Source organism: Xenopus laevis, chromosome 1S, assembly GCF_017654675.1.
Source record: "Xenopus laevis strain J_2021 chromosome 1S, Xenopus_laevis_v10.1, whole genome shotgun sequence".
Taxonomy (NCBI): domain Eukaryota; kingdom Metazoa; phylum Chordata; class Amphibia; order Anura; family Pipidae; genus Xenopus; species Xenopus laevis.
Window position 1 is genome coordinate 72,701,391 of NC_054372.1, and position 27,745 is coordinate 72,729,135.

At 41.4% G+C, this 27,745-nt stretch overlaps 1 protein-coding gene across 5 annotated transcripts; it reads right to left on the bottom strand.

Moving 5' to 3' along the window:
• Positions 1-1,239: 1,239 nt before the first annotated feature.
• Positions 1,240-27,680, bottom strand: LOC108706783 (putative nuclease HARBI1). 5 transcript variants are annotated; one of them, XM_041579731.1, is made up of 5 exons: positions 27,627-27,680; positions 7,559-7,870; positions 7,158-7,451; positions 2,489-2,857; positions 1,240-1,713 (listed from the first exon to the last, which is right to left on the bottom strand). In XM_041579731.1, coding segments are annotated over exons 2-5 (963 nt in total). In that variant the 5' UTR covers positions 7,857-7,870; positions 27,627-27,680; the 3' UTR covers positions 1,240-1,711. The 5 variants fall into 5 exon arrangements, with proteins under 5 accessions (XP_041435665.1, XP_041435662.1, XP_041435663.1 ...); XM_041579728.1 differs by lacking the exon at positions 27,627-27,680 and adding an exon at positions 13,470-13,562; XM_041579729.1 differs by lacking the exon at positions 27,627-27,680 and adding an exon at positions 12,985-13,391.
• Positions 27,681-27,745: the final 65 nt, after the last annotated feature.

Here is a 27,745-nt window from a genome sequence, read left to right on the forward strand (position 1 = left end):
GGAAAAACTAAGTAACAACCAAAGGTATTTTCATACTGAATATTGCACTCAGATTTTTTTCACTTCCTTATCTGTCAATGAGCAATCAATACTAAGAAAAGGCATAGGCAAATTAAAGTAGAAGGAAAGCTATACTCACTGGTGGGATGACCCACACCCCCAGTCAGTGATTACAACTGCTTACCTGATTCCAGGTTGGTGCTCTTGTTTGCAGAAAACTGTACTGGCCAGGATTCTTCTTGTTGTGGGATCTTCCAGTTCTCCATTGTGCCAGGTGCACACATGGCAGTATAGTGAGAAGCCAAACTGGCTGTTTCACTCTAAACTCTACTCAACATGCACATGCCTTTGGCAAACAAAGACAAGGAAAAAGACTGCAACATGCTGCTCAAAGTAACCTGGTCTGGTGCAGTGCTCAACAAAGAGGTGCACCAGTCTGGGGTATCAGGCTAAAAAATTAAATAATGAAAACTAGTTTTGCTGACAAACCTTTATCTACTAATGACAAGATGAGTATGTATTTGGTACAAGTTTTCACTGAGTTTACACTGAATTTAACATGAACTTAGAGACCATTGAGCATTGACAAAAGTGTAAAGATTAAGGAAAGTGTTAATCACTGGAGGGTGGCACTATATTGATTATGCTCGCTAGCCTTGGAAGTCAGGCTGATGTTCCTCTCTGCTTCCATGGTTAGCAATAATAATCACTGGTGGACAGGGTCAGACTGGACGTTGGGGGGCCCACCGGGTTACAAACCTCCACGGGCCCCCCGCACGCATGCGCGAACGGTGCTACACAGTGACGCAATTACTTTTTGTAAGGGGCAGCTTGATCAGGAGAGGGGGTCTGACCCTTGTTCTTTACGAAACAAGCACTGCCATCCAGCTTGCTTTAAGGCATTCTTCATAGGAAGCAATAAAACAGCACCATGGGCTAATTATCACTTGATTGTGTATTCGTCTGTGTCTCTGAGAATTCCTTAGTCAAGCAACCATTGTGGAAGTTCTAGCTAAAGATATATAGTTGTAGAGGTTGACACACAACCATCAAGTTGAAATAATAGTAGTTTTTTCATAAGCATGCAAATAAGAAAAAATCAGTGCACATAATAGACAGCATTCACAATTCACTCTATTCATGGGAAAATACTAAACCATACTCAGTAAATGGCTGTATTGTATTTACACTAGAATTTCATTTTGACACTAAACAGAAGTATTGAAGCAAGCATTTTAATTACAAAATAGTGTTTTGTTTAATGTGTAAGTAGAGCAAATAAACAGAAATGACAATGGCTTTTGAATGAACAAAAGGGTTTATCAAGTGAAGAGCCTGTTAGCTATGTTTATATAGACCTCTATATCTGCTTGTAACTGAAAATCATTTGACAGTCTGTACAATATACTTCTCAACTGTAGTAGCTAACCAAATCCACAATGCTCTGCCAAGAAATCAAAAGAAAGAAGAACACTTTCCAGCGATCTCTACAAGACCTATTACTGATACATATATATAGCTAGATAAATCTTTCTGTTAATAAGTTCATTTTGAGGAATGCTAGCAGGTGAAAAATTAATAAATTGTTAACGACCTAGTAATATGTAGCACTGAAGCAAAGAGGTGATTCTGTCATTTTTCATGAAGGGGAGGAGAAGCAGTCATCTACATTCAAAGGAAGCAGGTATATTCCATTCCAAGGTGAGAAATCTCCTGTAAAAAAAAAACATGGATTGTAAGGATTTATTTTTATTAAAAAATATTTTCACCCTCTTAATTTACTTAGTCCCAACAAAAATTGGGCCACGCAGCCATACGACATCTGTATTTTTCATGTTTTAATAGTTTTTAGAGGCACTTCTATTCATTTATATATTTGCATCCTAATAAATAATATAAAAAATAATGTTTAGTAACAGATTCTTCTCTAGAATCTATGTTTACTGAGGTTCATCTACTGATCTTTTCTTTAATATTTAAGGTTCACCTATCTTTTAGAATGTTGAACTCTAATACCAAGGAGAATAATAATTACACTTAAAAACACAGCCACAACTAAGGAAGATCAAAACTACAGAGAGCTTATTTACCAAATATCCTGCTGCAAGTTCTAGAGATCTGTGGGGTGCAAAATTGTGGCCCTTATTTGCCCATTTACAGAGCACTTTTAGCAAGGGGTTTGAACACAGCCTGTACCTTGCACTAAACGGGCTCAGTAGCACCATACGTCTAACTACAACCTGCCCCTCAAGAAAACTTGGCTTGGTTATGACTTGGCTATTGTAGAAAAAGGCAACCTTTTAATGATAATGTGAGGATTTTTACATACACACAAGCACAACAATCTTACAAATGAATTCATCAGAAAAGATGAAATACAAGTCTAATAACTGAAACTGTAGGTCAAACCAGGGAGACTGCTGTCTAGAAATGATGCATTGTTGTAAGATCCTGAGGATAGGTTGAGAAATGCCTAATATGAACTTACATGTGAAATATTGGTTGATAACTCGAATTCTGGTTCTTTTTGCAGCTTGTGTTTTATCCTGTTCTGCAACTGGTGGAACTGGGGGTGGAGCCTCAAGATCATCAAGAATGTCAACATGCAAGTTGCGACTGACCGCCAAGTTATGCAAAATGCAGCAAGCCAGGATAATCTGAGCTCCCTTTTCTGGAGAATACTGTAGTACTCCACCTGATCGATCTAGACACCGGAAGCGACTTTTAATAGATCCAAATGTACGCTCAATGATGGAGTGAGCTAATTTGTGTGCAGCATTATATTGTTCTTCTGCCTTTGTCTTTGCATCCTTAACAGGTGTTAGTAAGTATTCTGTCAGAGGATATGCATCATCACCTGGAAAACACAATTATTTTATTTCAAATGTACTTTGAAACATGTGATTACCATCTGCTTACTTACAGACTGGTGACTTGTGAAGCAACTAAGAAATCAAATCAACAAAAAGGATAAGTATTTTTTATTAACTGTTATTTTGGAAAAAGGTTTGTATAGTTAACTACTTTGGTTTAATTTTTGATAGCTTGTTTAGTCTTAGGTGCGAAATAGCAAGTGGGGCTCTGTAAGTAGAGTTACACAGGAGTTTCAAATTATAGGAGGTTCAAACGGAGGTTCAAACGTTTGTTGTTAATTACATTTTTTCGTTTCTGTTTGTTGATCTATAACTGGGATAATGAGAGCTAGCAAGATCTGAAGGTCTGACCCAGTGCACAATATGTATGCAGATTTCCAAACTGCTTACCTTTGTTACCATCAGATTCACCAGATTGTGTGAAGATGGGAGTATGAACTCTGGATTGGCAGTTCTAGATGGGGTTCTAGATGGGACTGATTGCTCTAACAGCCAGGAGACCGGTTTCTCTAGTAGTTGTGGGAAATTAATTATTAGGAACGAGAATAGGGTAATTTGTTGTCTGGATCCCTACAACCGAACAGTTTGCTGTCTTCCTGGTGCCAGGGGTTGGCATGTGAATGATCAGGGAGACAAATTACTGGGTGGGGCTAGTACATATTGATACAAATGACAAAATGAATGGTAGATGGAGGACTTTAAATAATCAGTGTAGGCTCTAAGATGAAAGGAAGGTTTTCCGAAGTCATTTTTTCAAAAATTTTGCCCGTGCCACACGCAAGTTTAGGAAGACAGTGGGAGCTTAGGGAACTAAATGTATGGCTCAAGTCTTGGTGTAAGAAGAAAGGGTTTGGGTTCCTAGAGCACTGGGCTGATTTTTTCTTAGGGTACAAATTATATAGTTGTGACAGATTTCAGCTCAATGGAGGTGTCAGATGTGCTAGCGTAAAGAATGACTAAGAGGTTGGAGGAGTGTTAAAACTAGGCAAGGGGTGGGTGAGCCAGAGTATTATGGGGAAGCTAGGGTAGACTGGTCTGTGGGATTACTAAGGGGTCATGGGGGAGGAGTGAGAGGGGCATTCAGTTTACCAGCTAGAGATCCCTCTGTTAAAAGAAAAACAGACTAATAGTAACTTTAAATGTAATTATTCATTAAATAATGTAAATATCAGAGGTAAAAGTAATAACCTCCGATGTATTCTGGCAAATGAATGGAGTTTAAAAAATGGGAGAGCAAGAGTTAATTGCATGCACTAAAAACTCTGATACAATTGGATCACTGAGACCTGGTAGGATGAAACATGTGACTGGGCTGTCAATTTATATGGCTACACCCTTTTTAGTGGGACAGAGGGATTGAGGAGGTGAAGGAGTTTGTCTTTATGTAAAACCTGAATTAAAGCCATGCTCTAAAGACATAACTAATAAATAACTATGGATTGCACTTATTATTATGGGTGACTTCCATTATCCAGACATTTACTGGGGTAATGGAGTCACCAATTAGGACAGATGAAAATATGAAAAAGGGTATTGCTGCAAGGAGTAAAATTACCCCCAATTTTTTTTAAACATGTAATTAGTAAAAAATTGAAGCAGGATGGGGTTGGATGACAACAGAAATAATGCAGAGATTCTTCCTTATTTTTCATCACAAATGAGGAACCAAGTAAGATTGGTTTCTTAATAATGCCAATTCTATTAATACATCAGATGATGCATGGTTCACGCAATGGGAAATTCAAAAGAGACTAGCTCTGTAATTGCCAAACCTCTTTACTTAATTTCTCAGGATTCATTGAGGTCTGACATGGTGCAGTGAGACTAGCAAATTGCTAATGTGGCACTGCTATTCAAAAAGGGATGCCGTTCTCAGCCTCAAAACTAATTGGTTAGTCTGACATCAGTGGTAGGAAAGCTTTCTGAAGGGGTACTAAGAGATAAAATACTTAAAGGAAAACTATACTCCAAACAATGTAGGTCTCTATAAAAAGATATTTCATAAAAAAGCTCATATGTAAAACCATGCTTCATGTAAATAAACCATTTTCATAATAATATACTTTTCTAGAAGTATGTGCCATTGAGTAGAGTTCTGTCTTTTGCTTCAACACCTGTTACAGTTAAAGTTGTAGTATTTCTGGTCAGGTGATCTCAGAGGCATCACACAGACCATCACAAAATGGTGGCTCAAGGCAAGATTTACTTAAGTATATAGACCAGTTTGATAAGATTCTTTAATATGCCACTTAATATGATGTAAACTATCTGTTGCTTAAGTTTTCATTTTGGGGGTATCGTTTTCCTTCAACTTCATTGTAAGTCATAATACAATGGGTTTGTGCCAGCATGGTTTCATGCATAACTGATCTTGCCTGACTAAATTGTCCTTTATGAGAAGGTGAGTAGGAACATGACTCTGCAATAGCAGTGGATGTAATCTACTTGGACTTTGCTAAATGTTTTGATACGATACCACACACAAGTTTAATGGTTAAATTAAGGAATGCTGGCCAGGAACTTAGTATTTGTACTTGGATAGAGAACTAGCTAAAAGCAAGATTACAAAGAGTGGTGGTAAATGAAACATTTTCTAATTGGACCAGTGTCATCAGTGGAGTACTGCAGTGCTCTGTACTTAGTTCTTTGCTTTTCAACGTGTTTATTAATGGCCTGGAGATGGGCATATATATTTTTATATATTTGCTGATACTAAATTGTGCAGAACTATAAGTTCCATGCAGGATGTTGCCACTTTGCAGAGTGATTTGACTAGATTGGAAAACTGGGCAGCAAACTGGAAAATGAGGTTCAATGTTGTTAAATGCAAAAATAATATAAATGCAAGTTATACACTAAATGGCAATGTGTTGGGGGTTTCCTTAATTGAGAAGGATCTAGGGTGTTTTGTAGATAACAAGTTGTCTCATTCCAGGCAGTGTCATCCTGTGGCTACTAAAGCAAATAGGTACTGGGGATGTTTTCTCTGGAGAAAAGACGCTTGTGACATGATTACTCTTTATAAGTACACTGAGTGCATTTTAGACCATTAGCGGGAGATCTATTTTTCCATGAAACTGATTCATTTGGAACTTGATGAACTTTGGGCTTTTTTGAACCCAACTTAACTGCTATGTAAATTTCCCCAACACAAATGTATTGATAATGTAAACTTAGGATATATAACATTTATTTGAAACTATATCACTGCTGAAACACAGTGTTTGTGTCACGGTCGGCACCCAACACCAGAACAAACACCAGGCACCCTGGTCTCGGCTCGTGCTTCACCAGTAGTGTGACCGCCTTTGGGCCTCGGGAGGAGCCATTGGCTTACTTGGATGCCACCTGGACTTAAACGAGAGGTGCAAGATGAGGGTTCTGGATAGGCAGAGGGGCACGACAGTAAAGCAAAGTCTTTGGACAGAAGATCGCAGTACAAGGCGTTAGGCAAAAGAGTAGTCAGATTAGGCCGGGTCGAGGCAGGCAGAGAACAAACGTTATCAGACAGGCAAAGGTCAAACCAGGGAGTCAATCAGAGGGTTAATCAGAAGCGGTAGTCAATAATCAGGCAAGGGTCAGAATCCAGAAGTCAGAATAGTCAAATAGGCAGGCAGGGGTCAAAAACAGGAATCAAACAGGTTCAGAAATATAGCAAAAGCTCAAAAGCACCAGGAACAAAATCCTATCACGGGCAAAGTCCCACAGCCCTAATGGGCTTTAAATAGTGTTTGAATTGCGCGCCCTTGCGCGCTGACGTCACTACGTCAGCGCGCCTGCGCCTTTAAGAAAAACCAGAGCGCGCCGCGCGCGCCCTAAGACGCCGGCGCCTGTGGCCTACAATAAGCCACTCGTCGAGGCGGGCGTCCCCGCCGAGGGAGCGTCAGGCGTCCCTGTCGTCTCCCCCCTAGACCACCAGGTAAGTTCGTTACAGTTTGCCAGCTCCAAGCCATTCTGACCACACAGCACAATCTTAATTTCCAGCTTGAGTGTGTAAATATATCGTTTTCACTAGCTGCAACATAAAAATAAATTAGGCAATATCTTGCAACATGGGCATAAATATGTCTTTATCAAATATCCCAAAATATCCATTCAGGTGTTCACTTTCAGGTGTTCACTTTCTAAATTTACTAGACCAGTTGAAGACAATTGGCTGTATGGATCTGGCAAACAACTGGCAAAATGTGATCTGTGTGTATGACACAGGTTAGCATTCACTAACTGTATTTTAAACAATTATTTTAACAATGACATTATTTATTTTAAATTAATTTTGCTTACCAAGGATCCAACCTTTTGGTAAATTTTCAGATGTCAAAATTGAATGCAAGCTTGAATGTTTTAAAATATAGGAATCATGGGTTGATCCAGGATAACCAGCGACCAAGTTAAGAATCCTCATATCGGCTGCACACACCATCTGCACATTCAACGAGTGAAAATTTTTACTGTTTCTATAAATGTCTTCTGTAGGAGGGGACAGAGCAACATGAGTGCAGTCAATTACCCCCATAACATTGGGAAAAGATGAGATTTTGTGGAAGTCATCTTTAATTGTTTGTAATGCAGCTTTATCTGATGGAAATATAATATATTGTGGAGTTAGTTTGTTTATTGCCTTTAACACCTTAAATGCCTGCTGAAACTGGGTTGGGATATCCCAGAAAGCGCAGACACTGTACCTTGAAATGATGCCGAGGCGAAATAATGAAGGGCACTTAATAATTTCACCATTCCTGGAACAGCATGGTTTCGCTCACAGTTAGGCTCTATATCTTGCTGGATTTGTTCAAAAAGCTCCAGAATAACTTCAGTGCTGAAGCGGTACCTAGATCGAACTTCTTCCTCATTTAAACCAAACAGGGATACTCTTGGTCTAAAAATGCGTTCTCTGTGCCTCTGATTTGCATTGGAATCCTCCTGCAGAATTTCTTGCTGTGTTCCTTGTTCGTGTATGTGAATCATGGGATGCAGGTCCATTACTGGACTCAAAACTAGAAAATTAAAAAGAATGTTAAACAGATCAAGCAAATTAACTGGATGTCTTTAAAAAGTAAAATGTGCTCTATTTGGGTTTACTTTTCACTTGAATATAAATATATATCTAAATTGTACACAAAAAGGCACATTTATTTGGGATAGATGGAAGAGCAAAGTAAATACTTGTGCCTTATAACTGAGGTAGAAATACATGAGCCTGAAAGCAGTAGCTACAAAAAAGAGGGCCATTGAGTGCATTGTGGACAAAAAAACATTTGACTTTTGTTCCATGCCCACCTTTACTAAATGAGTCATCTAATGTTCATGATACATGTTAATTATCTGTGAAAGTGGGTTCTGCTACAGGTTTGGGATATATTATAATATATATTAACGTACCTTGTACGTTATCCAAACTAAGATATAATTAATCCTTTCTGGAGGCAAAACATGCCTGTTTGATTAATGTTGAAATTATTTTTTAGTAGACGTAAGGTATGAAGATCCAAATTACAGAAAGATCTATCTGTTAAACCCCAGGTCTGAACATTCTGTATAATGGGTCCCATACCTGTATTTCTTTATTTAGGAACTGCAAAGCAGAAAGACCACCAGCTTTGCCTCTATGCGTGATTTTTCTTGTATTTGTTGGGAGGAGTTGGCAGGGTTTCTGTGGGGGCAGGTAAGAATTTAGGATAAAAGAATGCAGGACAGAGGAAAAAGAGCGGGGCAGCTGAGAGGAATGAGAGAGCTGGAGAAGCCTGGGACAATACAACATGCGAGGAATGCAGACCAAAGGGGAAGGCAGAGATGAAACTGAACTCTATTCCCCTGCCTTTTTGGTAACAACAATGTAGACTTGTGTAATGTGTAACTGTAAATATTGTTATTATGGGCGGCGTGGCTTGCAGCCGATGTGAGTAGATGCACTAATCGCTCCGTTACCCAGGCACATAATCCTGAAAATGCCGATTGATTCTGGCACAATTACGGACCTACAGAACTCCAAAGGTATTCTCCAACCACAGAGAATGATAATGGGGCAAAACAGAGCGCAGAAACGCGCGTCAGATTGGCATCTAAGCTGGAAAAATATGCGAGGGATAGCAGAGAGCATCAAAATGGCGGCGAGTCATCATCGCATTCACAGCAAGAGACAGCCTCACCACCTGCTTCACCTACCCCGCCTGAGCTGACTCAAGATATTTTGCAGGAGATATGGGACTCAAAGGAGGCTTGCATGTGCACTATAACCTCCAAGACGGATGAAATTAAAATTGATCTGTCAATCATTAAACAAGATATGCAAAAACTTAGTGAACGCACAGGTGAGTTGGAGCACAGGGTGAGCAACATGGAGGATGAGCTCAGACCTGTGGCGGATACTGTTCAAGATGTGCGCAAAGCATTGGTGGATTGTCAACACAAAGCTGACGATCTAGAAAACAGGCTGAGGAGGAACAACCTCAGATTTGTGGGATTTCCTGAGCGTGAGGAAGGCATGGCACCGGAGCAGTTTCTGGAGCTCTGGCTCAAAAAAGAACTGGGTGAGTCCAACCTGTCCCCTACTTTTGCCATCGAAAGGGCACATAGGATTCCCACGCGCCCCGCACCCCTGGGAGGGCCCGCTAGACCCCTGATTGCTAAATTGTTGAATGCTCGGAACAGGGACAGCATCTTGAGACTAGCCCACTACATTTCCAAGCACACACCATATCTATATACGCTGATTTTTCCACGGAGGTGCAAAAGCAGAGGGCTAAGTTCTAAGAGGCAAAGAAGTGGCTCAGGGAAGCAAAATTGGAATACGCCATGCTATACCCCGCCAGGTTAAGGGTTATCGCTGATGGTAAAACCTTTTTTTTACTTCTCCGACGGAGATAAATAATTGGCTGGACGCTAGAGGATAACCTAAAACAAGGATGGAGCTGCGAGTGCTTTTTTCAGGTTGGGAACTCTATATATGTGACTATGGTTAAAAGTGGTACGCAATAGCTCAAACCAAGAGGAAGATTTGGCAGTTCTAGCTCTGGAGGGCCACTGTGGTTACGAACACTGTTTTCAATGGGACAGCAGTAGAGCACAGCTTGATGTCTCGGCCTTTTGTTTTTTTTTTACCCTGAAGTTATTGTTGTCCGAATGGATAATGAGGGGCAAGTATGTGGTTGGGGAAAATATTTGATGTGTATGGTTAATCTGCATGAATAGCCTGGGAATGAGAGTAAAAGTGTTAAAGTTATTTAAAGTTATCTCACAAGCCCTTGAGAAAGGGTATTGCAGGCAAGTCAACCCTGCAGGTATAAATGTTATTTCATAGGTTAAGGGAGAAAATTCTGCCCAAAGTTGGGAACGGGTGGAAGGGGAGGGGGGTGACGGTTGGGGTACTTACAAATTACAAAGTTAGATCAGGCAAAATAAGTTTGGTCTCTGGTCAACTTAATGGCTTAAATGGAAGGGCGGTACCAGATAATTTTCAGGCATGTCATAGATTCTGCATAGTTGTAATTATATTAGAAAGCGTAACTCAGATATAGGGGCACATTTACTAAACTCGAGTGAAGGATTCAAATGAAAAAAAATTCGAATTTTGAAGTAATTTTTTGGGGACTTCAACCATCGAATAGGCTATTACGACCTTCGACTCGAAGTAAAAATCATTTGACTATTCGACCATTCGATAGTCGAAGTATTGTCTCTTTTAAAAATACTTCGACTACATACTTCACCAGTTTAAACCTACCGAAGTTCAATGTTAGCCTATGGGGACCTTCCCCAGCTCTTTTCTAAGTTTTTTATGATCGAATAAAAATCCTTTGAACGATCCATTAAAATGGTTCGAATCGTTTGATTCGAAGGATTTTATCGATTTTATCGATCGTTCGAAATATTTGCGCTAAAATCCTTTGAATTCAAAGGATTTTACTTTGAGGGTCAAATTCGAGGGTTTATTAACCCTCGAAATTCGACCCTTGATAAATCTGCCCCATAGTGTTTTTGCAAGAAACACATCTTACAGGTAGTAAATTGAGTACGCTGAAAAAGCCCTGGGTAGGGTGGTGCTATCACTCGGCTTATTCCTCATACACTGCAGGGACTTTAATATTGGTCAAGAAAACAGTTAGTTTTAGGCCCCTTTGTATTAAGACTGACATACGGGGCAGATTTGTATTTGTCCACTGCCGAATTGCAGCAAAGGAGTTAATTTTAGCTAATATTTACATTCCCCCGCCATCAGGGCCGGACTGGCATTAAAAAGCAGCCCGGGCAAAAAAATCAAAGCAGCCCACATGTAAACATGCATTGGTCTTGTACTCATCCACTCATATATTGGAGTAAAACTGCAAAAAATTATGTGCATAAAGAGCTGCCTTTCTCACACACTTAAGTTTAATTAAGTGTAATTAATGTAAAGTATGTTAAAGATTCTACAGCCTTGAGCCTTTATATGGTCACGGAAACCCCTCAGTGACTTCTAATATCCTTATCATTTACTGTAGGGGGTACATTATCCCTTATAATACATCAGCGATACTCAGAGTTCCCTGTATAACGCAGCCTGCAGCCTTGTGCCTTTATATGGTCACAGAACAACCCCTCAGTGACTTCTAATATCCTTATCATTTACAGTAGGGGGTACATTATCCCTTATAATGCATCAGCGATACTCAGAGTTCCCTGTATAACACAGCCTGCAGCCTTGTGCCTTTATATGGTCACAGAACAACCCCTCAGTGACTTCTAATATCCTTATCATTTACAGTAGGGGGTACATTATCCCTTATAATACATGAGTGATACTCAGAGTTCCCTGTATAACTCAGCCTGCAGCCTTGTGCCTTTATATGGTCACAGAACCCTCAGTGACTTCTAATATCCTTATCATTTACAGTAGGGGGTACATTATCCCTTATAATACATGAGTGATACTCAGAGTTCCCTGTATAACTCAGCCTGTAGCCCTGTGTTTCTATATGGTACACTGTAGTAGTTAAGTACATATTCTCAGCATCCAAAAGGGCACTCAGAATAATAAAAACAGCAGTACTTACATATTAATGTATGTGCTAAAATGGATCAGTGCAGTTGCTTATAAAAATCAGTCAACAGTTTGAAAATTAAAGTGAAGGTCTAAGTGGCTGTTATGGGGAACTGCTCCGGAGCAATTTAGCATTATTTAGTAAATCACCCCCAGTTTATTTATTAAAGGCAAGATGCCAAAGACAATTCCAACAATAAGGTACAGTATGTCCATAATTCCATAGAGAATAATTCATGAGTAATCATACAGAATAATTCATTAAAAAATCAACTGGTCATTATTCATTATTTGTGGTTTTTCAGTTATATATTTTTTTTGTTCAGCAGCTGGTTGCTAGGGTCTTATTTACCCTAGAAACCAGGCAGTGGCTTGAAAGTTGCTATAGGATTTTTAAAGGCATATTTATCAAAGGGTGAACTTACGAATCCCATAGAAATGAATCGAGAGAGGCGGAATTTCACACTAGTGGACTGTGGTGATCTCTAACTTCACTCTTTGATAAATATACCCCTATGAATAGCAATACATGAGTTACTTAATAACAATTCATTTGTAGCCTTTCAGAGCAATAGTAAGTGACCACCATTTGAATGCAGAAATAGGTAGCAAATAATTAAAAATAAAACATGAAGACCAATTGCAAAGTTGCTATAAATAGGACATTCTATAACACACTCCACCAAAACTGTGCAGCCTCCATGTCACACTTATGACTACAACATTAGGCTAATATCATGTTTATCACAGCTTCTTCCTGATAATAAAACCGAGCTCCCAACCTCTCCGTCTAAATTACAGTCAAACCATAATTTTACATATCTGCTTTACATTTTCTTTTTTTGCTTTTTTCTGTTCCACTGGAAAATGAAAAATCAAGCTTTGTCTGTATGGCAAAAGCTGTGGCCACAACACAAGTGAACAGTATAATTCAATGCACCCCCTACCCACCAAATAATTTGAAATACTGGTCACTTGAGAGACTTTGCTGCTGTTTTTTCAGACTGCTGAGACACTGCTGGCCCACTCTCCAATCCACAGGCCCACTTTCAGCACCAGCTCTGCTTTGCCCCAGAAATAAATACCTCTCACCAGCTTCCCAGAAGAATAATTCAGCTCTCCTGTTTGTTTGTAAAGAAAGCAGCCTGTCGTGAGATCACACAGGTGTCCTGTCCACTAATTCAAAGTTTCTGCAGTCCTCCTCCCTCTCTCTCTCTGCTCTGTTACATTACACTGCTATATGGAGGTGGGAGGAGGCTGCAAACTTGAGCGTCTTGCTGCCATTCCAGAGAGTGGGGGAGGAACACGGAGACAGAGCAGAGGGATGATTACATGAAGCAGACGCTGCTCACGGATTAGTAAACTAATTAGGTGGCCGCGCTGGACAGATCAGGTACTGACGCTGGCGGCTTTGATTAATAGCATAGTGAAGCAGTGCGCCCCCGCATCTTGTCAGACAGCGAGCGGCCCACTAAAACACACAACAGAGCAGCCCCTCGGGCAAATGCCCGAGTAGACAGATTATCAGTCCGGGCCTGCCCGCCATACTCTGATGAATGCATTAACCAGCTTCTTACCTTTATAGTATCTCGTCCTCAAGCTCAAGTTGTGTGTGCAGGGGACTTTAATACAGTATTGCACCCTCATTTGGATAGGCTGCATAGGCAACCCCCGCAGGTACCTCCATCAATTTCTAATCTGGTTAATTTAACAGAAGCCATGGGTTTTACAGAGGGTTGGAGGCACTTTCATCCTATTGAACTTCAATACTCGTGTTTCTCTAATCCCCATTTATCATTATCTAGGATAGACCTTATGTTTCTCTCAGGAGGTTTATTAGTTGGGCTTAAAGATATAAGTTATTTGCCGGAGGGGGTTTCTGACCACGCTCCACTTGTAGCCATATGGCATGCGCCACAAATTAAAACAGGTAAAAGATGGTTTCTTAATCCCGCATGGTTAGATATTATTGATGATGATGAGCAAATTGCTGCCAGTATGAAGTCATTTTTTGACATTAACACCGCTAACCTGTTAATTGTTTGGGAAGCCTTTAAAGCTTATACTAGAGGGTTCTTTAATAGTGAAATTATTGCCATCAAACATAATTCCAAAATTGAGGAGAATCAGTTAGCCAACAAAGTAGCAGAATGCGAAACTGAGGTGGTTAAAAATCCTATACCCCTACATTATCAGAGCCTCAAAACTGCACAGTCTGATTATTCTACTTATTTGGCTACCAAATCTAAGCGCAAATTATTATTCACCAAGGCCTCATGGGGAAAGGGTTGGGAAACTTATAGCATATATACTGTATCTAGAGCTGAAACCCCCCTGTAATAACGGAGTTGGTAGACCGGCAATGGATTCAGCACCAACAGCCAGAGGTTATTTGAGAATTATTGACAGCATATTACACTGAAATATATGACACCAAAAATTCCGCAACCACAGAAGAAAGAAAAGGTTTTTTAACGAGCCTCAAACTGCTCCAACTCTCGAGTGAGGATCCCAGCTTGAGGCAGAAATAACGCTTAGTGAGCTCTATGATGCCATTGATTCTTTTCCAACTCAGAAATCTCCAGGCCCAGATGGCATCCCAATAGAAGTATATAAAAGATTTAAAACTGTTATTGACCCCTATCTATTAGAGATGTTTCAGCATGCAAAGCAGGAAGGATACCTCCCCCTTCCTTGTATAAAGCCTCTATAGTTTTATTACACAAGCCAGGTAAAGATCCCAAACACATGGATGCTTATAGACCTATATCTCTGTTATCTACTGACATCAAGATACTAGCAAAGTTGTTGTCGCGCAGAATAAACAAAGTTATTCACACAATAATCTCAGAAGATCAAACAGGTTTCATGCAGGGTAAAGCGACTGCCTTGAACATTAGACGGCACTATTTAAACTTAGCCTCCAAATATGACAACTCTGGTCAGAGGGCAGTTGCTGCTTTGGACATAACCAAGGCCTTCGACACAGTCAAATGGCCTTATATGTGTTCAATTTTGGAACACTTCAATTTCAGCCCTAATTACTGCAAATGGATACAACTCATGTACCACTCTCCTTAGGCTGCTCTAATAATAAACGGTACCAACTCCAGACAATTTCTGTTAAAAAGACGTACGAGGCAGGGCTGTCTGAAGTCTCCCCTTCTCTTTGCGTTAGCAATGGAGCCATTTGCTCAAGCAATTAGGCAACATGGGAAATTTACTGGATGGCGCTTAAAGAATAGGGAGGAACGTATCCAGCTTTATGCTGACGACACCCTTATTTGCCAAATCCAATATTTTACAGGTAGATACCCTGCAAGACCACCAGGCTCTAGTAAACTCTCCATTTCCCCTCGTTAATTAGTTCACCTACTTAGGGGTGGTGATTAAGCTGCCCATCTCTGACTTTTATAAAGTAAATGTTATTGTGCTGTTCTCCTCATAGTTAATTGCTTACATTATTATCAATCCTCTTATCCGTGTTATTTTCTGTGCATTGTTGTACTGCTGCTTTCTGCTGGACAAAATGTGCATGCTGCACACCTCTGTTCTTGTTAGTAAAGTTTTTCCTCACAGGGGCGTGGTTTTCTGCAGCTCAGTCCTTCTCACTTCCGGCAGCCATTTTCAGTGCCTCATTTACTGTGTGACTGGACATTCAGACATTTTGGGCTTGTGAAGGCATCAGTTTTTGACCAGCAGTTAGCCTCAGGAAAGTCATATACAGGACAGTATTGATACCACTACTACAGAACAGTATTGTATCACCGTTTATTGCTGTATTCTGGATCAAATAAACCCAGGCTGATTTCATCCCTGTGTCTACGTTTGAATCCATCCAACCTGAGCGTCTGCCGGTCCGGTCTGCCCCACTGCTTGGATACGAAGGTAGGAAGTCACACAGCTATTGTTAGTTATACCTTCATTCGCCTTCATGTGGGAACAGAACAGTCAAAAACTGCCTTAATGCCCATACCCCAAGCCACAGATTACCTCACAGTTCAGTACCATACTCAGAAATCTCCCTGGCAACAGGCCCATCTGCAGCAAATCTGCCCAGATACAGTGCATGTCACAGAAGCCAAAGAGCAAGCACCACGTGTCTGCAGTATCTATACTCTCACCTGAAAGTCCTCCACAACCCATCAAGCCATTTTCTACATCCTGTATTAACCTTTGCTCGCTTAGTACAAGAACTGTTAATGCACGTGGGGTCCCCCTCCATCCAAACCCCACAATTCACTGAAAACACCTTAGGAACCTTATCAGGGTGCCTCAGTGGAGCCGCACTGCTATTTTCAGCCCCCAATTCAAAAGTTTATTTTCTTAAAGAGACAGCGCACCTTAAATCAAAATGGCCGAAAAAGACCTCGCACAGTTTCCCAGTGATGAAACAATGCTAATGCAACCCGATACTGATCATTATGAAGAACAGGAAGCAGATTCCACACTTCCAGCAGACCAAGTCGTGCGACCAAGACGCTCTCTCAAACCGACAATAAAGGTCAGAGAAAACTATCAAACCAGGAAAGATGAGCTATGCGATAGCCTGGAAGAGCTATGGGAACGAGTCTCCTCCATCATGTCAGGACTTAAATCCTCAGGCGATGCCACAAGCTTACAAGTTGCTATAGGGCGGCTGAATACAGCTCATGAAAGATATAAGAGACTGTCCACAAGGTATATAACCTTTCTAAAAGATGTTAATAATGATGAAGCCCCGTCAGAACTGAGCAAGGCAGAATTAATAGACGGACAAAGAGACGCCATGGTGCTGCGTGCTAAAGATAAAGCGGAACTCCGTATCTCCCATCTGCAAGAAACTAGATCCCACAGATCAAATTCATCTAAACATTCCTCTCGGTCATACAGATCATCGTGCTCAAGAAGCTCAGCCCTAAGCGACCGACTACTAGAGGCCCGCATAAATGCAGAGCAATCCAAGGTGAGACGCTCCTTCACTGAAAAAGAAGCTCTCGCAAGGGCAGAAGCAGAGGCTCGATTAAAGATTCTTGAATCAGAGATGGAAGAGGAAATTGCATTAGCTAAAGTAAGACTACTTGAGCAAGCATTGAACCAAGGCCTTGACCCAGTCTGCTTGCCACCACAAGAGATAGATGATCCAGCTGATCGCACCAGTGACTATGTACTGAAACAGTTACCTGCACCACCCCCAGTTTGCAGTACTGTCCAAGCCGACAACACTGAAACCCTCAAGTCGACTCTACCTACAGTGCCACTCACAGCACCTGAGCAACCTGATGACGTTCACCCAGATGTGCCCTCTCAAGGACAGGTGTTACAGCAAAAAGGCTACCCTGCATTTCCCGGCCTACCGCCACAGCTCAAGCAGCAGTCATCACAATCTACAGAGACTAGACCACAGCTCAACCCTGCAGCAACATCATTCTACCCAGAAGCATCTCACCCTTTCACGCCACGCAGCCCACACGCCCTGGGGGCATCACAAGTTGTCATGGCAACGAGCAGTGAGAAATCGGATATGTCCGAGTTTGCCAGGTTTATGGTGAGCAGAGAGCTAATTAACACAAGTCTCTCAAAATTTGATGACCGTGCAGAGAGCTACAGAGCCTGGAAAGCAACCTTCAAAGCCGCCATTGCCAACCTCAACCTGACCGCAGAGCAGGAGCTCGACCTCTTGATCAAATGGCTGGGCCCAGGCTCCACAAGTCGTATTAAGAGCCTCAGAACTGTCTATGTGGGACAAGCAGAAGCAGGTCTCGCTGCCGCCTGGCAGAGACTCGAACGTACATTCGGCAGTGCAGAAGCAATAGAGAAAGCCCTATTCAAGAGACTGCAGAACGTCCCAAAGATCAATCTCAAGGATGTCCATAAGCTTCAGGATTTGAGTGATTTGCTCATGGAATTAGAGCTTGCCAAAAGAGACCCTCGCTTGACCGGCCTGTGCTACCTGGATACAGCCCATGGAGTGAACCCAATTGTCGTGAAGTTACCCTACAGTCTGCAAGAAAAGTGGGCAGCATCAGTCTCAAGGTACAAAAGAGTGCATGACGTCACCTTTCCCCCATTTATTCATTTCTGCAGATTCATCGATGAACAGTCCCAGATGAGGAATGACCCCAGCCTCGATTTCCTGGAGTTCAACACTACAGCTTCAGCGACACCATCTTCAAGGTATGAAAGTGTCTTACATAAAAACAGAGACTTTAAGAGCAGCGTGAGTGTCAGAAAGACTAACCTACCATCACCTGCAGCACCCACGGGTAAACAGTACAATACCTCATCAGGAGACAAGTCCTTCAATCGTGAATGTCCCATTCATAAAAAACCACACTCACTGAACAAATGCAGAGGGTTTAGATCTAAAACCATACAGGAGCGGAAGAAAGTCCTCAGCGAGCTTGGGGTATGTTTCAGATGCTGCGCTTCATTGGAGCACATGGCTAAGGACTGTAAATCCATCATCAAGTGTGAGGAGTGTCATAGTGAAAGACATGCCTCAGCTATGCACCCAATTCCGCTCACCAGAGACTCACCAGCTGTCTATACCACCAGTCCTGCTCCAAGTCATGGCGGGGAGCCTCAGAATCACGCTAACACAGCCACCGCCGTTTCCTGCTCATGTTTGGAAGTATGTGGCGACAGCCAGAGTGAGAAATGTTGTGCCCGAATATGCCTAATCAAGGTCTATCCAGAGGGACTACCAGAAAAGGCAGTAAAAATGTATGCTATCATTGACGACCAAAGCAACCGGTCCCTAGCAGGACCTAAATTCTTCGATGCCTTTGGAATAGAAGGACCATCAGAACCCTACATCTTAAACACCTGCTCGGGCCGCATAGAGACTAGCGGAAGAAGGGCACAAGGATTCATTGCTTCTCCCATCAATGGGAATACAGAAATACCCCTACCAACACTGATCGAATGCGATCAAATACCTAACCATAGGGATGAGATCCCTACCCCAGAAGCTGCATTTCACCAGCCACACCTAAGGCACCTTGCCAACGTTATCCCACCTATGGACAACAACGCAGAGATTCTACTCCTGCTCGGCAGAGACAATCTAAGAGTGCACAAGGTGCGCCAACAATGTAATGGTCCCGACTACGCGCCATATGCCCAGAGACTGGACTTGGGATGGGTAGTCATAGGAAATGTATGCTTGGATCAACCAAGAATTAACTCTTTCAAAACGTACGTGCGTGGAGATGGACGCACAACTTGCATTAAGCCGTGTCCTCATCACTATGAAGTGAAAGAGAAGTCTCCAGACCTCATACAACCACCTGACATCATTTCTCCCCTCTTTGCTGACAACTTGGGGAGATCGGTCTTTCGCACAACCAAAGATGACGATAAAGTAGCCTTGTCAGTAGAGGACAGAGAGTTTGTCAAGATAATGGACAGTGAGTTCTTTAAAGACAAAACCAATCACTGGGTCTCTCCATTACCCTTCCGAGCCACCAGGGTAAGACTCCCGAACAATCGAGAGCAAGCGCTATCCAGATTTAACTCTCTTCAGCGTACCATGAACAGCAAGCCTGAAATGAGAGAACATATCGTTGCCTTCATGGATAAAATATTCCGTAATAACCACGCAGAACCAGCTCCATCCCTAGGAAAGAACAACGAGTCCTGGTACTTGCCTTCATTTGGAGTGTATCATCCACGGAAACCTAATCAAATTAGGGTTGTTTTCGATTCAAGTGCCAAACACCAAGGTGTATCCCTTAACGATGTCCTTCTTACCGGTCCCAATCTGACAAATAACCTGGTCGGAGTGCTGATGAGGTTCAGGAAAGAGCTTATCGCCATCACTGCTGATATCGAACAGATGTTCCACTGTTTTGTAGTCAGAGAGGACCACCGGGATTTCCTCAGGTTTCTGTGGTATAAGAACAATGACACCAACGCAGAGACGGTGGAGTACCGAATGAGGGTACACGTATTTGGAAATAGCCCTTCACCTGCCGTAGCGACGTACGGCCTTCGGAGAACTGCGTTAGAAGGAGAATCGGAGTACGGCACAGATGCCAGAGACTTTGTGGAAAAAGACTTTTATGTAGATGATGGACTCAAATCACTACCAACTGAGGAAGCGGCTATCGATCTGCTGAAAAGGACCCAAGGCATGTTGTACCAAGCTAAACTTAGACTGCACAAAATAGCTTCAAACAGCCTGGCTGTGATGAGGGCCTTCGAGTCGGGTGATCATGCACCTGGATTCAAGGATATTAACCTGGGACAGGATAGTCCACCCGTGCAAAGGAGCTTGGGCCTCAGATGGGATCTCTCAGCCGACTCCTTCGGTTTTCAAATAAGTTGTGCAGACAAGCCATTCACAAAACGCGGTGTCCTATCCGTGGTGAACAGCCTATTCGATCCACTGGGATTTGTAGCACCCATCACTATACAGGGTAAATCCCTACTGAGACAGCTTTCTGAAACCATCAAGGATTGGGATACCCCTCTTCCTTCTGATAAAGAGCAAAAATGGGAAGCCTGGAAGCAATCATTGTGTGCTTTAGATGAGATCCGCATCCCAAGATGCTATATTAAAACCTCACTTACCTCTAGCGTAAAGAAGGAACTCCATGTGTTCTCGGATGCCTCCACTGAGGCCATAGCAGCGGTGGCCTATCTGAAGGTGACAGACCCCAACAATCAAAATCACGTTGGATTTGTCTTTGGTAAGGCTAAGTTAGCCCCCAAGCCTGATCATACTATTCCTAGACTTGAACTCTGTGGGACCGTGTTAGCAGTGGAAATCGCGGATTTCATACAACAAGAATTGGATGGCGACATAGATGAAGTCCAGTATTACACTGACAGTAAGGTCGTTCTGGGTTACATATACAATCAGAAAAAACGATTTTATGTGTATGTCAGTAACCGCATAGAGAGAATCAGGAGGTCCTCCAAACCTGAACAATGGCACTATGTACCATCCGAACTCAATCCAGCAGATCATGCCACTAGGCCTATGTCTATAGGTTCTTTTACTAACTCTTCTTGGCTTACAGGTCCAGAATTTCTGCTAGGAGAGGCGGATGAACGTGTACAGGAAGATTTCAGCATCCAGGATCCGGATAATGATCCAGAAATCCGCGCTGAAGTTAGTGCATTAGTCACTGAAGCAAGGCAAGCCTCCAGCCTCCATTGTCATTGCTTTGAACGTTTCTCCAGTTGGATGAGACTCATCAGAACTATTGCAAGGTTAGTGCACATCGCTAGATGTTATCGCAATGCTCAGGAAGATAAAGATTGTCATGGTTGGCATGTCTGCCATAAACCCTTCTCTGCTGAGGACATTTCTCATAGCGAGTCTCTCATAATACGTCACGTCCAGCAGGGAGAATTTAACGTAGAATGGAAGTGCTTGTACAACAGACAGCAGATTCCTATAAAAAGTCCTCTTGCCAACCTAAATCCATTTATAGACAGTTTTGGCCTGCTCAGAGTTGGTGGTCGTTTGAATCAAGCTGACCTAGGAGTTGCAGAACAAAATCCTCTAATTATTCCCAGCAAACATCATATCACCGTGTTGCTGATCCGACACTACCACAAAAAGGCTGAACACCAGGGCAGACAAATCACCGAAGGCAAGTTAAGGTCTGCAGGTCTTTGGATTATAGGTATGAAAAAACTTGTAGCCCGAATACTGCATGACTGTGTGCACTGTCGCAAAGCAAGAGGGAAACTGCTACACCAACAAATGGCTGATTTGCCGGCAGATAGACTATGTTCAGAACCGCCCTTCACCTATACTGGCCTGGACGTCTTTGGGCCATGGATGGTGTCCGCACGCAGAACCCGAGGCGGTCACGCAAACAGTAAACGTTGGGCTGTGCTATTTACTTGCATGAGTGTGCGAGCCGTTCACATAGAGGTGATAGAATCTATGGACACATCCAGTCTCATTAATGCCTTAAGACGGTTCTTCGCAATCAGAGGACCAGTGAAACAGTTGAGGTCAGACCGAGGAAGTAACTTCATTGGAGCCTGTAGAGAACTGAACATCGACACCAAGCCCATTCAAGATCTGTTGGCGGAGAAAGGTTGCACCTGGATCTTCAATCCTCCTCATAGTTCCCATATGGGGGGTTCCTGGGAGAGAATGATCGGGATCTCACGCAACATCTTAAATTCTATGTTGATGGATGTAAACTCTTCAAGACTCACACATGAGACTCTTGTCACCCTTCTTGCCGAAGTTTCGGCTATTATCAATTCAAGACCCCTTGTGCCAGTGTCTATGGATCCTGAAACACCAGCCATACTGACTCCAGCTACTCTACTTACCCAAAAAACTGAGAATATACTAATGCCTAGTGGAGAATTTACTCACGCGAATATCTACCAAAAACACTGGAAACGTGTACAATACCTGGCGGATTACTTCTGGAACAGATGGCGAAAGGAGTATCTCAATATTCTTCAAGGAAGAAGAAAATGGCAACACCAAAAACCAAACTTGAAAGAAGGAGACCTTGTATTGATGAAGGAGCAACAAACCGAAAGGATTGCCTGGCCTATGGGACTAATTACAAAGGTTTTCCCTAGCAAGGATGGCAAAGTCCGAAAAGTGGAGTTGAAGATCTTCAGGAAGGGCGAGCTTAAAACGTTTGCAAGGCCAGTTAACGAACTCATTTTGATATTACCAATTGAGAACGTTCCTGCAGGATGAACAGGATTGAAGTTGAACTATAGACATCTTCTCTATTACAAGCCAAGAAAGCCAACTATATTGTTATGTTTATTGCATTCTAACATGTTTTTGTTGCAGGTTTGTGTTATATTTCATGGACATTCGTCATAGTGAAATCTCCAAAGTAAATTTCAGACGGGGAGTGTGCTGTTCTCCTCATAGTTAATTGCTTACATTATTATCAATCCTCTTATCCGTGTTATTTTCTGTGCATTGTTGTACTGCTGCTTTCTGCTGGACAAAATGTGCATGCTGCACACCTCTGTTCTTGTTAGTAAAGTTTTTCCTCTCAGGGGCGTGGTTTTCTGCAGCTCAGTCCTTCTCACTTCTGGCAGCCATTTTCAGTGCCTCATTTACTGTGTGACTGGACATTCAGACATTTTGGGCTTGTGAAGGCATCAGTTTTTGACCAGCAGTTAGCCTCAGGAAAGTCATATACAGGACAGTATTGATACCACTACTACAGAACAGTATTGTATCACCGTTTATTGCTGTATTCTGGATCAAATAAACCCAGGCTGATTTCATCCCTGTGTCTACGTTTGAATCCATCCAACCTGAGCGTCTGCCGGTCCGGTCTGCCCCACTGCTTGGATACGAAGGTAGGAAGTCACACAGCTATTGTTAGTTATACCTTCATTCGCCTTCATGTGGGAACAGAACAGTTATTCCTTTGCTTGGAATGATTGCAAAAAAAATGGGAGTCCCTGATGCTAAGTCCTATGGGTAGAGTACAGCTTATAAAAATGATTCTTCTTCCAAAGCTAACTTATATACTTCTGCAAACCCCTGTTTTGATTGAAAAATAATTTTTTAACAAAATGGACTCAAGTTTCAGGCAGTTTATATGGGCTGGGACCAGTCCTCGTTTAAGTTTAAATACCTTAACCAGAGATAAATTTCAGGGGGGAGTCTCTTTCCCTTTATGTGTTTTTGTACTATTTGGCAGCGCAGTTAAGTCACCTAACTGCCTGGATAGAGGTCACATCACCAATCCTTATATCAACTCCACACGGTGTTGCTTGGAGGTATGGTTTCCCCATTTCAATGGCTGCTCATCAAAAAGCCACAAGCCTCTGCATATCCAAACCAGGTTATGTTAAATATGCGAGTAATATGGGGGAAAGCCAATCAGTTAGCGGAAGTCAATAAACTTCTTCCTCAGACTCCCTTGTGGAATAATGAGTGCTTCCCTGGTTTAGCTAAATTATGGGGAAACCGGATTTGGGAAGGTTGTGGGATTAATAGAATAGGAGAAATATGGCAAGATGATACAGTGGTAACATTTGAAACCTTGCAATAAAACTTCCAATTGCCTCAACATCAGTGGCTACGGTACACTCAAGTTAAAAAGAGACTTATAGCTCAAAACAGTCAGCGGCCAATTCAGATAGATCAGTATAGCCTGGTAGATTATTTAGTACAGGGCACTTATATCCAAACTATACTCTGGGTTACACACAATACTCTTTAACAAGCCGTTGGAAGTTCTTAAGGGAAAATGGGAGAGAGAAATTGGGCCTTTGGAGGAGGAAGAGTGGCAAGACTTGCTGGCTTCCCCACTATCGGGACAGAATGATACAACTTTACCTTGTACATAGAGCATATTACCCTGCCAAATTACACCGTATTTTCAGCATCTTCTTCAGAATGCCCTAGGTGTCATGTTCAAAATGCCTCTCTCTCAGTCATATGATGTGGGACTGCACAGCTTTAACCTTTTACTGGGCCGAAGTTCTTGACACATTAGACATTATCTTAGAAGCACAATTGCCAAGAACGGCGAGTGCATGTCTCTTCGGTGTTGGTATTAATGACACATTCACCTTTTTACAGGGTACCGTTATTAAGGAGTGCTTGTTTTTGGCTAAAAAAATTATTACAAGGAAGTGGAAGGATCCTTTACCGCCCACATCAGCTCAGTGGATTCAGGAGGTTAAAAATGTGTACTCTTGAATGCATTGTATATCAAAACAGAGGTAGTAGTAAAAAATACCAGAAAATGTGGGATAAATGGCTGGAATGGATACAAGATTAAAAGGTTTGATAATTGAGTATTACATACAGGACTGCCATCAGAAATCGCAGGGCCCCATATGACAAAATCTACTGGGCCCTGTGGGCTTTGCCCACTGAAAGCCCCACCTACAGGTCCACCCCCACCACACAGTAAAAAAAACAAAAAAAATATTGGTGGCTAGGGTTCCCACATGTTAATAAAAAATAAAAAGATATTGGTGGTCAGGGCCCCCATAAAAAAACATTTGTGGCCAGGGCCCCCCATTAAAAAATATTGGTGGCTAGGACCCCACATGAGAAAAAAAAAATTGGTGGCCAGGGCCCCCCCACATTATAAGAAAATTGGTGGCCAGGGCCTCTTAAACGTCCATGCCTCCCCAAAGTCAGCAGCTCTCACAAAGATGGGGGGCCCGGCTAATCAAGTAAGTGTGGCATGGCCAGAGCCCCCTTACCCTCGGGGCCCCCTACAACTCTCCCCCCTGTCCCCCACTGATGGCAGCCCTGATTACATAGGAGGCGTACATTCTTGGTGTGAAAATTTTTTTTTACTTAAGACATGATCACTGTTGTTACTGCTGTATTGTATTTGGTAACTGTAGGATAACATGCACAATCAATGTGTGATATGCTGGTTTATGATGTACTGATTATTTAACTGTGTTTTCAATAAAACATGCCTGAATTTAAAAATATGCACAAAGACAGGCAGAACCCCGCTGCAGTTGGGTGGCAGACCCCCCCCCCCCCCGAGAGAGAAAAGGAAGGAAATACTTATATGAACCCAATCCACATACGCCAGTTGTAATACTGTATACAGTATAAGTAAATGGTAATGGCAACACTGTCTACGTATGTAAACCCATGAACACTGTATTTGAATACTGTATGTATCATCTTTTTTTTTTTTTTGTGTTAGTAAACCTTGCCTGAATTTAAAAAAAATATTGTTATTATTGTTTAGTGTAAGTGTAATCTTTAATTAATTGTAATTAATGTAATTAATGTAATTAATGTATAACAATCAATTGATTTATTTCTCAATATATCACTTTAATATACACTTATTGGTGTGGATTCATTGTCTGCTTGCTCAAAAGAACCAGAACCCTAGTAAGTGGGTTGATCTATATATATATTATTATTAATATTATGTTGATATAATATACCATAAACTTACAAAGGGAGCAAGTAATAGATCCAGGCTAATTTGAGGCCTTGCACTACACACTATTGTTCATACCTGTTATCCCAAAATCCTCAGCCCAACATCTAATGTATAATGCCCACATACCCTACATTACAATAAATTCAAAGTCTCCAAAGTGCCCCTGCAGTGCTGTTTTCTAGCAGTGCACAGTTTATCTGTATAAACACAAATGAAATCAGTATACGATACAAGAAGTCTTCAAGAAGTCTTATAAAACACACTGCTTGGTTTCATTGCCTTGTTGTTAATTCTAAATGGCATAGTGTTAAAACAATCCCTTAAAGGAGTGGTTACCTTTAATTAACTTTAAGTATGTTATAGAATGGCTAATTACAAACAACGTTTCAATTGGCATTTTTTTTCCTGTTTTTATAGTTTTTGTATTACTTGCCTTCTTCTTCTGACTCTTTCCAGCTTTCAAATGGGGGTCAATTACCCCATTCAAATAACAAATGCTCTGAAAATGTATTGTTATTGCTACTTTTTATTACTAATTTTTCTATTCTATTGAATTTTGCCTAGGACAGCTACCATTGACTTCTACATGAACTCATCAGCTTTTAGATTCCGTTTTTTTACATTTGAGTTTTTATGCTTAATAAATACCAGACATATGAGTTTTTGAAAATATAATTCAAATGTGAGTTTTTGTGCAAAAAAAATTTGGATCATGGCAAAACTTCAAATTTGAACCTTGATAAATCACTCCATTGGGGGGTGATTGGGGGGTGATTTATCAAAGGTCAAATTTATCAAAGTTATGTGAATTTTTTTTATTCTAATAAATTAGAATGTACTCACGACTCATATGGGAGGTTACTTGATCGTCTAACATTCGATGGAATAGGAAAGACCTGAAAATCAGAATCAAATTGTAATCCAGTTTCATGAACCATCTTCAGATGGTTCAACGGACCTCTGCCATCGACTTCTACATGAACACGGCAAGTTTTAGGTGGTGCAGTATTGAACTAGAACTGTTTCCAGGGTCCAGGTGTGATAAATCTCACATTCGAATTCAACTTTGAGTTGGTGGTTTTAAATTTTAAATTGTGAGTTTTGACCAAAAAAAATATTATATATACTCAGTTTGCTATAACCCAGGAAAAATTAGGTTATTATGATTATAAAGATTAAGTTGAAGGTTCAATAGCAATATACCTGAATGAATTTTACTTCTATCTACCCTGAAACGATAAATAAGAGCTTTCAAGTTGCCTGCATAAAACCATTACACATTGGTACTGATATGAGGTTCTTATTATGGCTACCTTGGACATTTACAAATACTTAAAAAAATTACAACCTCCTCGTTATTATATTATTATTATCTGAAATAAATGACTTGTCTGTTCTACTGACACTAATACAGTATTTGTTTAATAGCATGAGTTACGCTAACACAGAAATCCTGTTTGTTTCTGCTTGATATTGCTACAAAGATGCTATCTTTCTCTCTTCCATATTCTAGCTGACAGAAAAGCATTCCTTTGATTCAAAGGGACTGCAAGACGACTTGGAAAGCAGCCTGTTGTTTACATAACAATGGAGTAATCACTGAACTATTTCTCTCAACCAGTCTTACTTAAAGATATTTTATAGAAACATATGGAAAATGTTAGTTAGCAAATCCATAATCAAGTTCTTTTTCTCTAGTAGTTGATTAACATGCTGCTGTCAAGACAAAGCTCCCCTATGCATTCAGAATCTGCATGCAGAATCATCCGCTTTCTGCATAAGTTTGTCTACAGGGACAATCAGGCAATTCAAACAGACATTAATTGTGCTGTGCATGCAGGAATGCTATATTCTCACCTGCTTTGATCCAAGAACACTATGATATTTCACTTCCTCTAGTCTCATTTCCCCCCAATAGCTCCACCCTCTCCCACAACCTTCTCCTGGCTTAACCCCCTGTTTCCCTTTTTTTAGCC

Coding starts and splice junctions, on each gene's coding strand:
- LOC108706783 (XM_041579728.1), bottom strand. CDS start 13,554: ATGCAGCCTATCCAAATGAGGGTGCAATACTGTATTAAAGTCCCCTGC. Junction 7,871..13,469: donor GAGGACGAGATACTATAAAG/GTAAGAAGCTGG, acceptor TTAATTTTCTAG/TTTTGAGTCCAGTAATGGAC. Junction 7,452..7,558: donor CGCCTCGGCATCATTTCAAG/GTACAGTGTCTG, acceptor TATTTCCATCAG/ATAAAGCTGCATTACAAACA.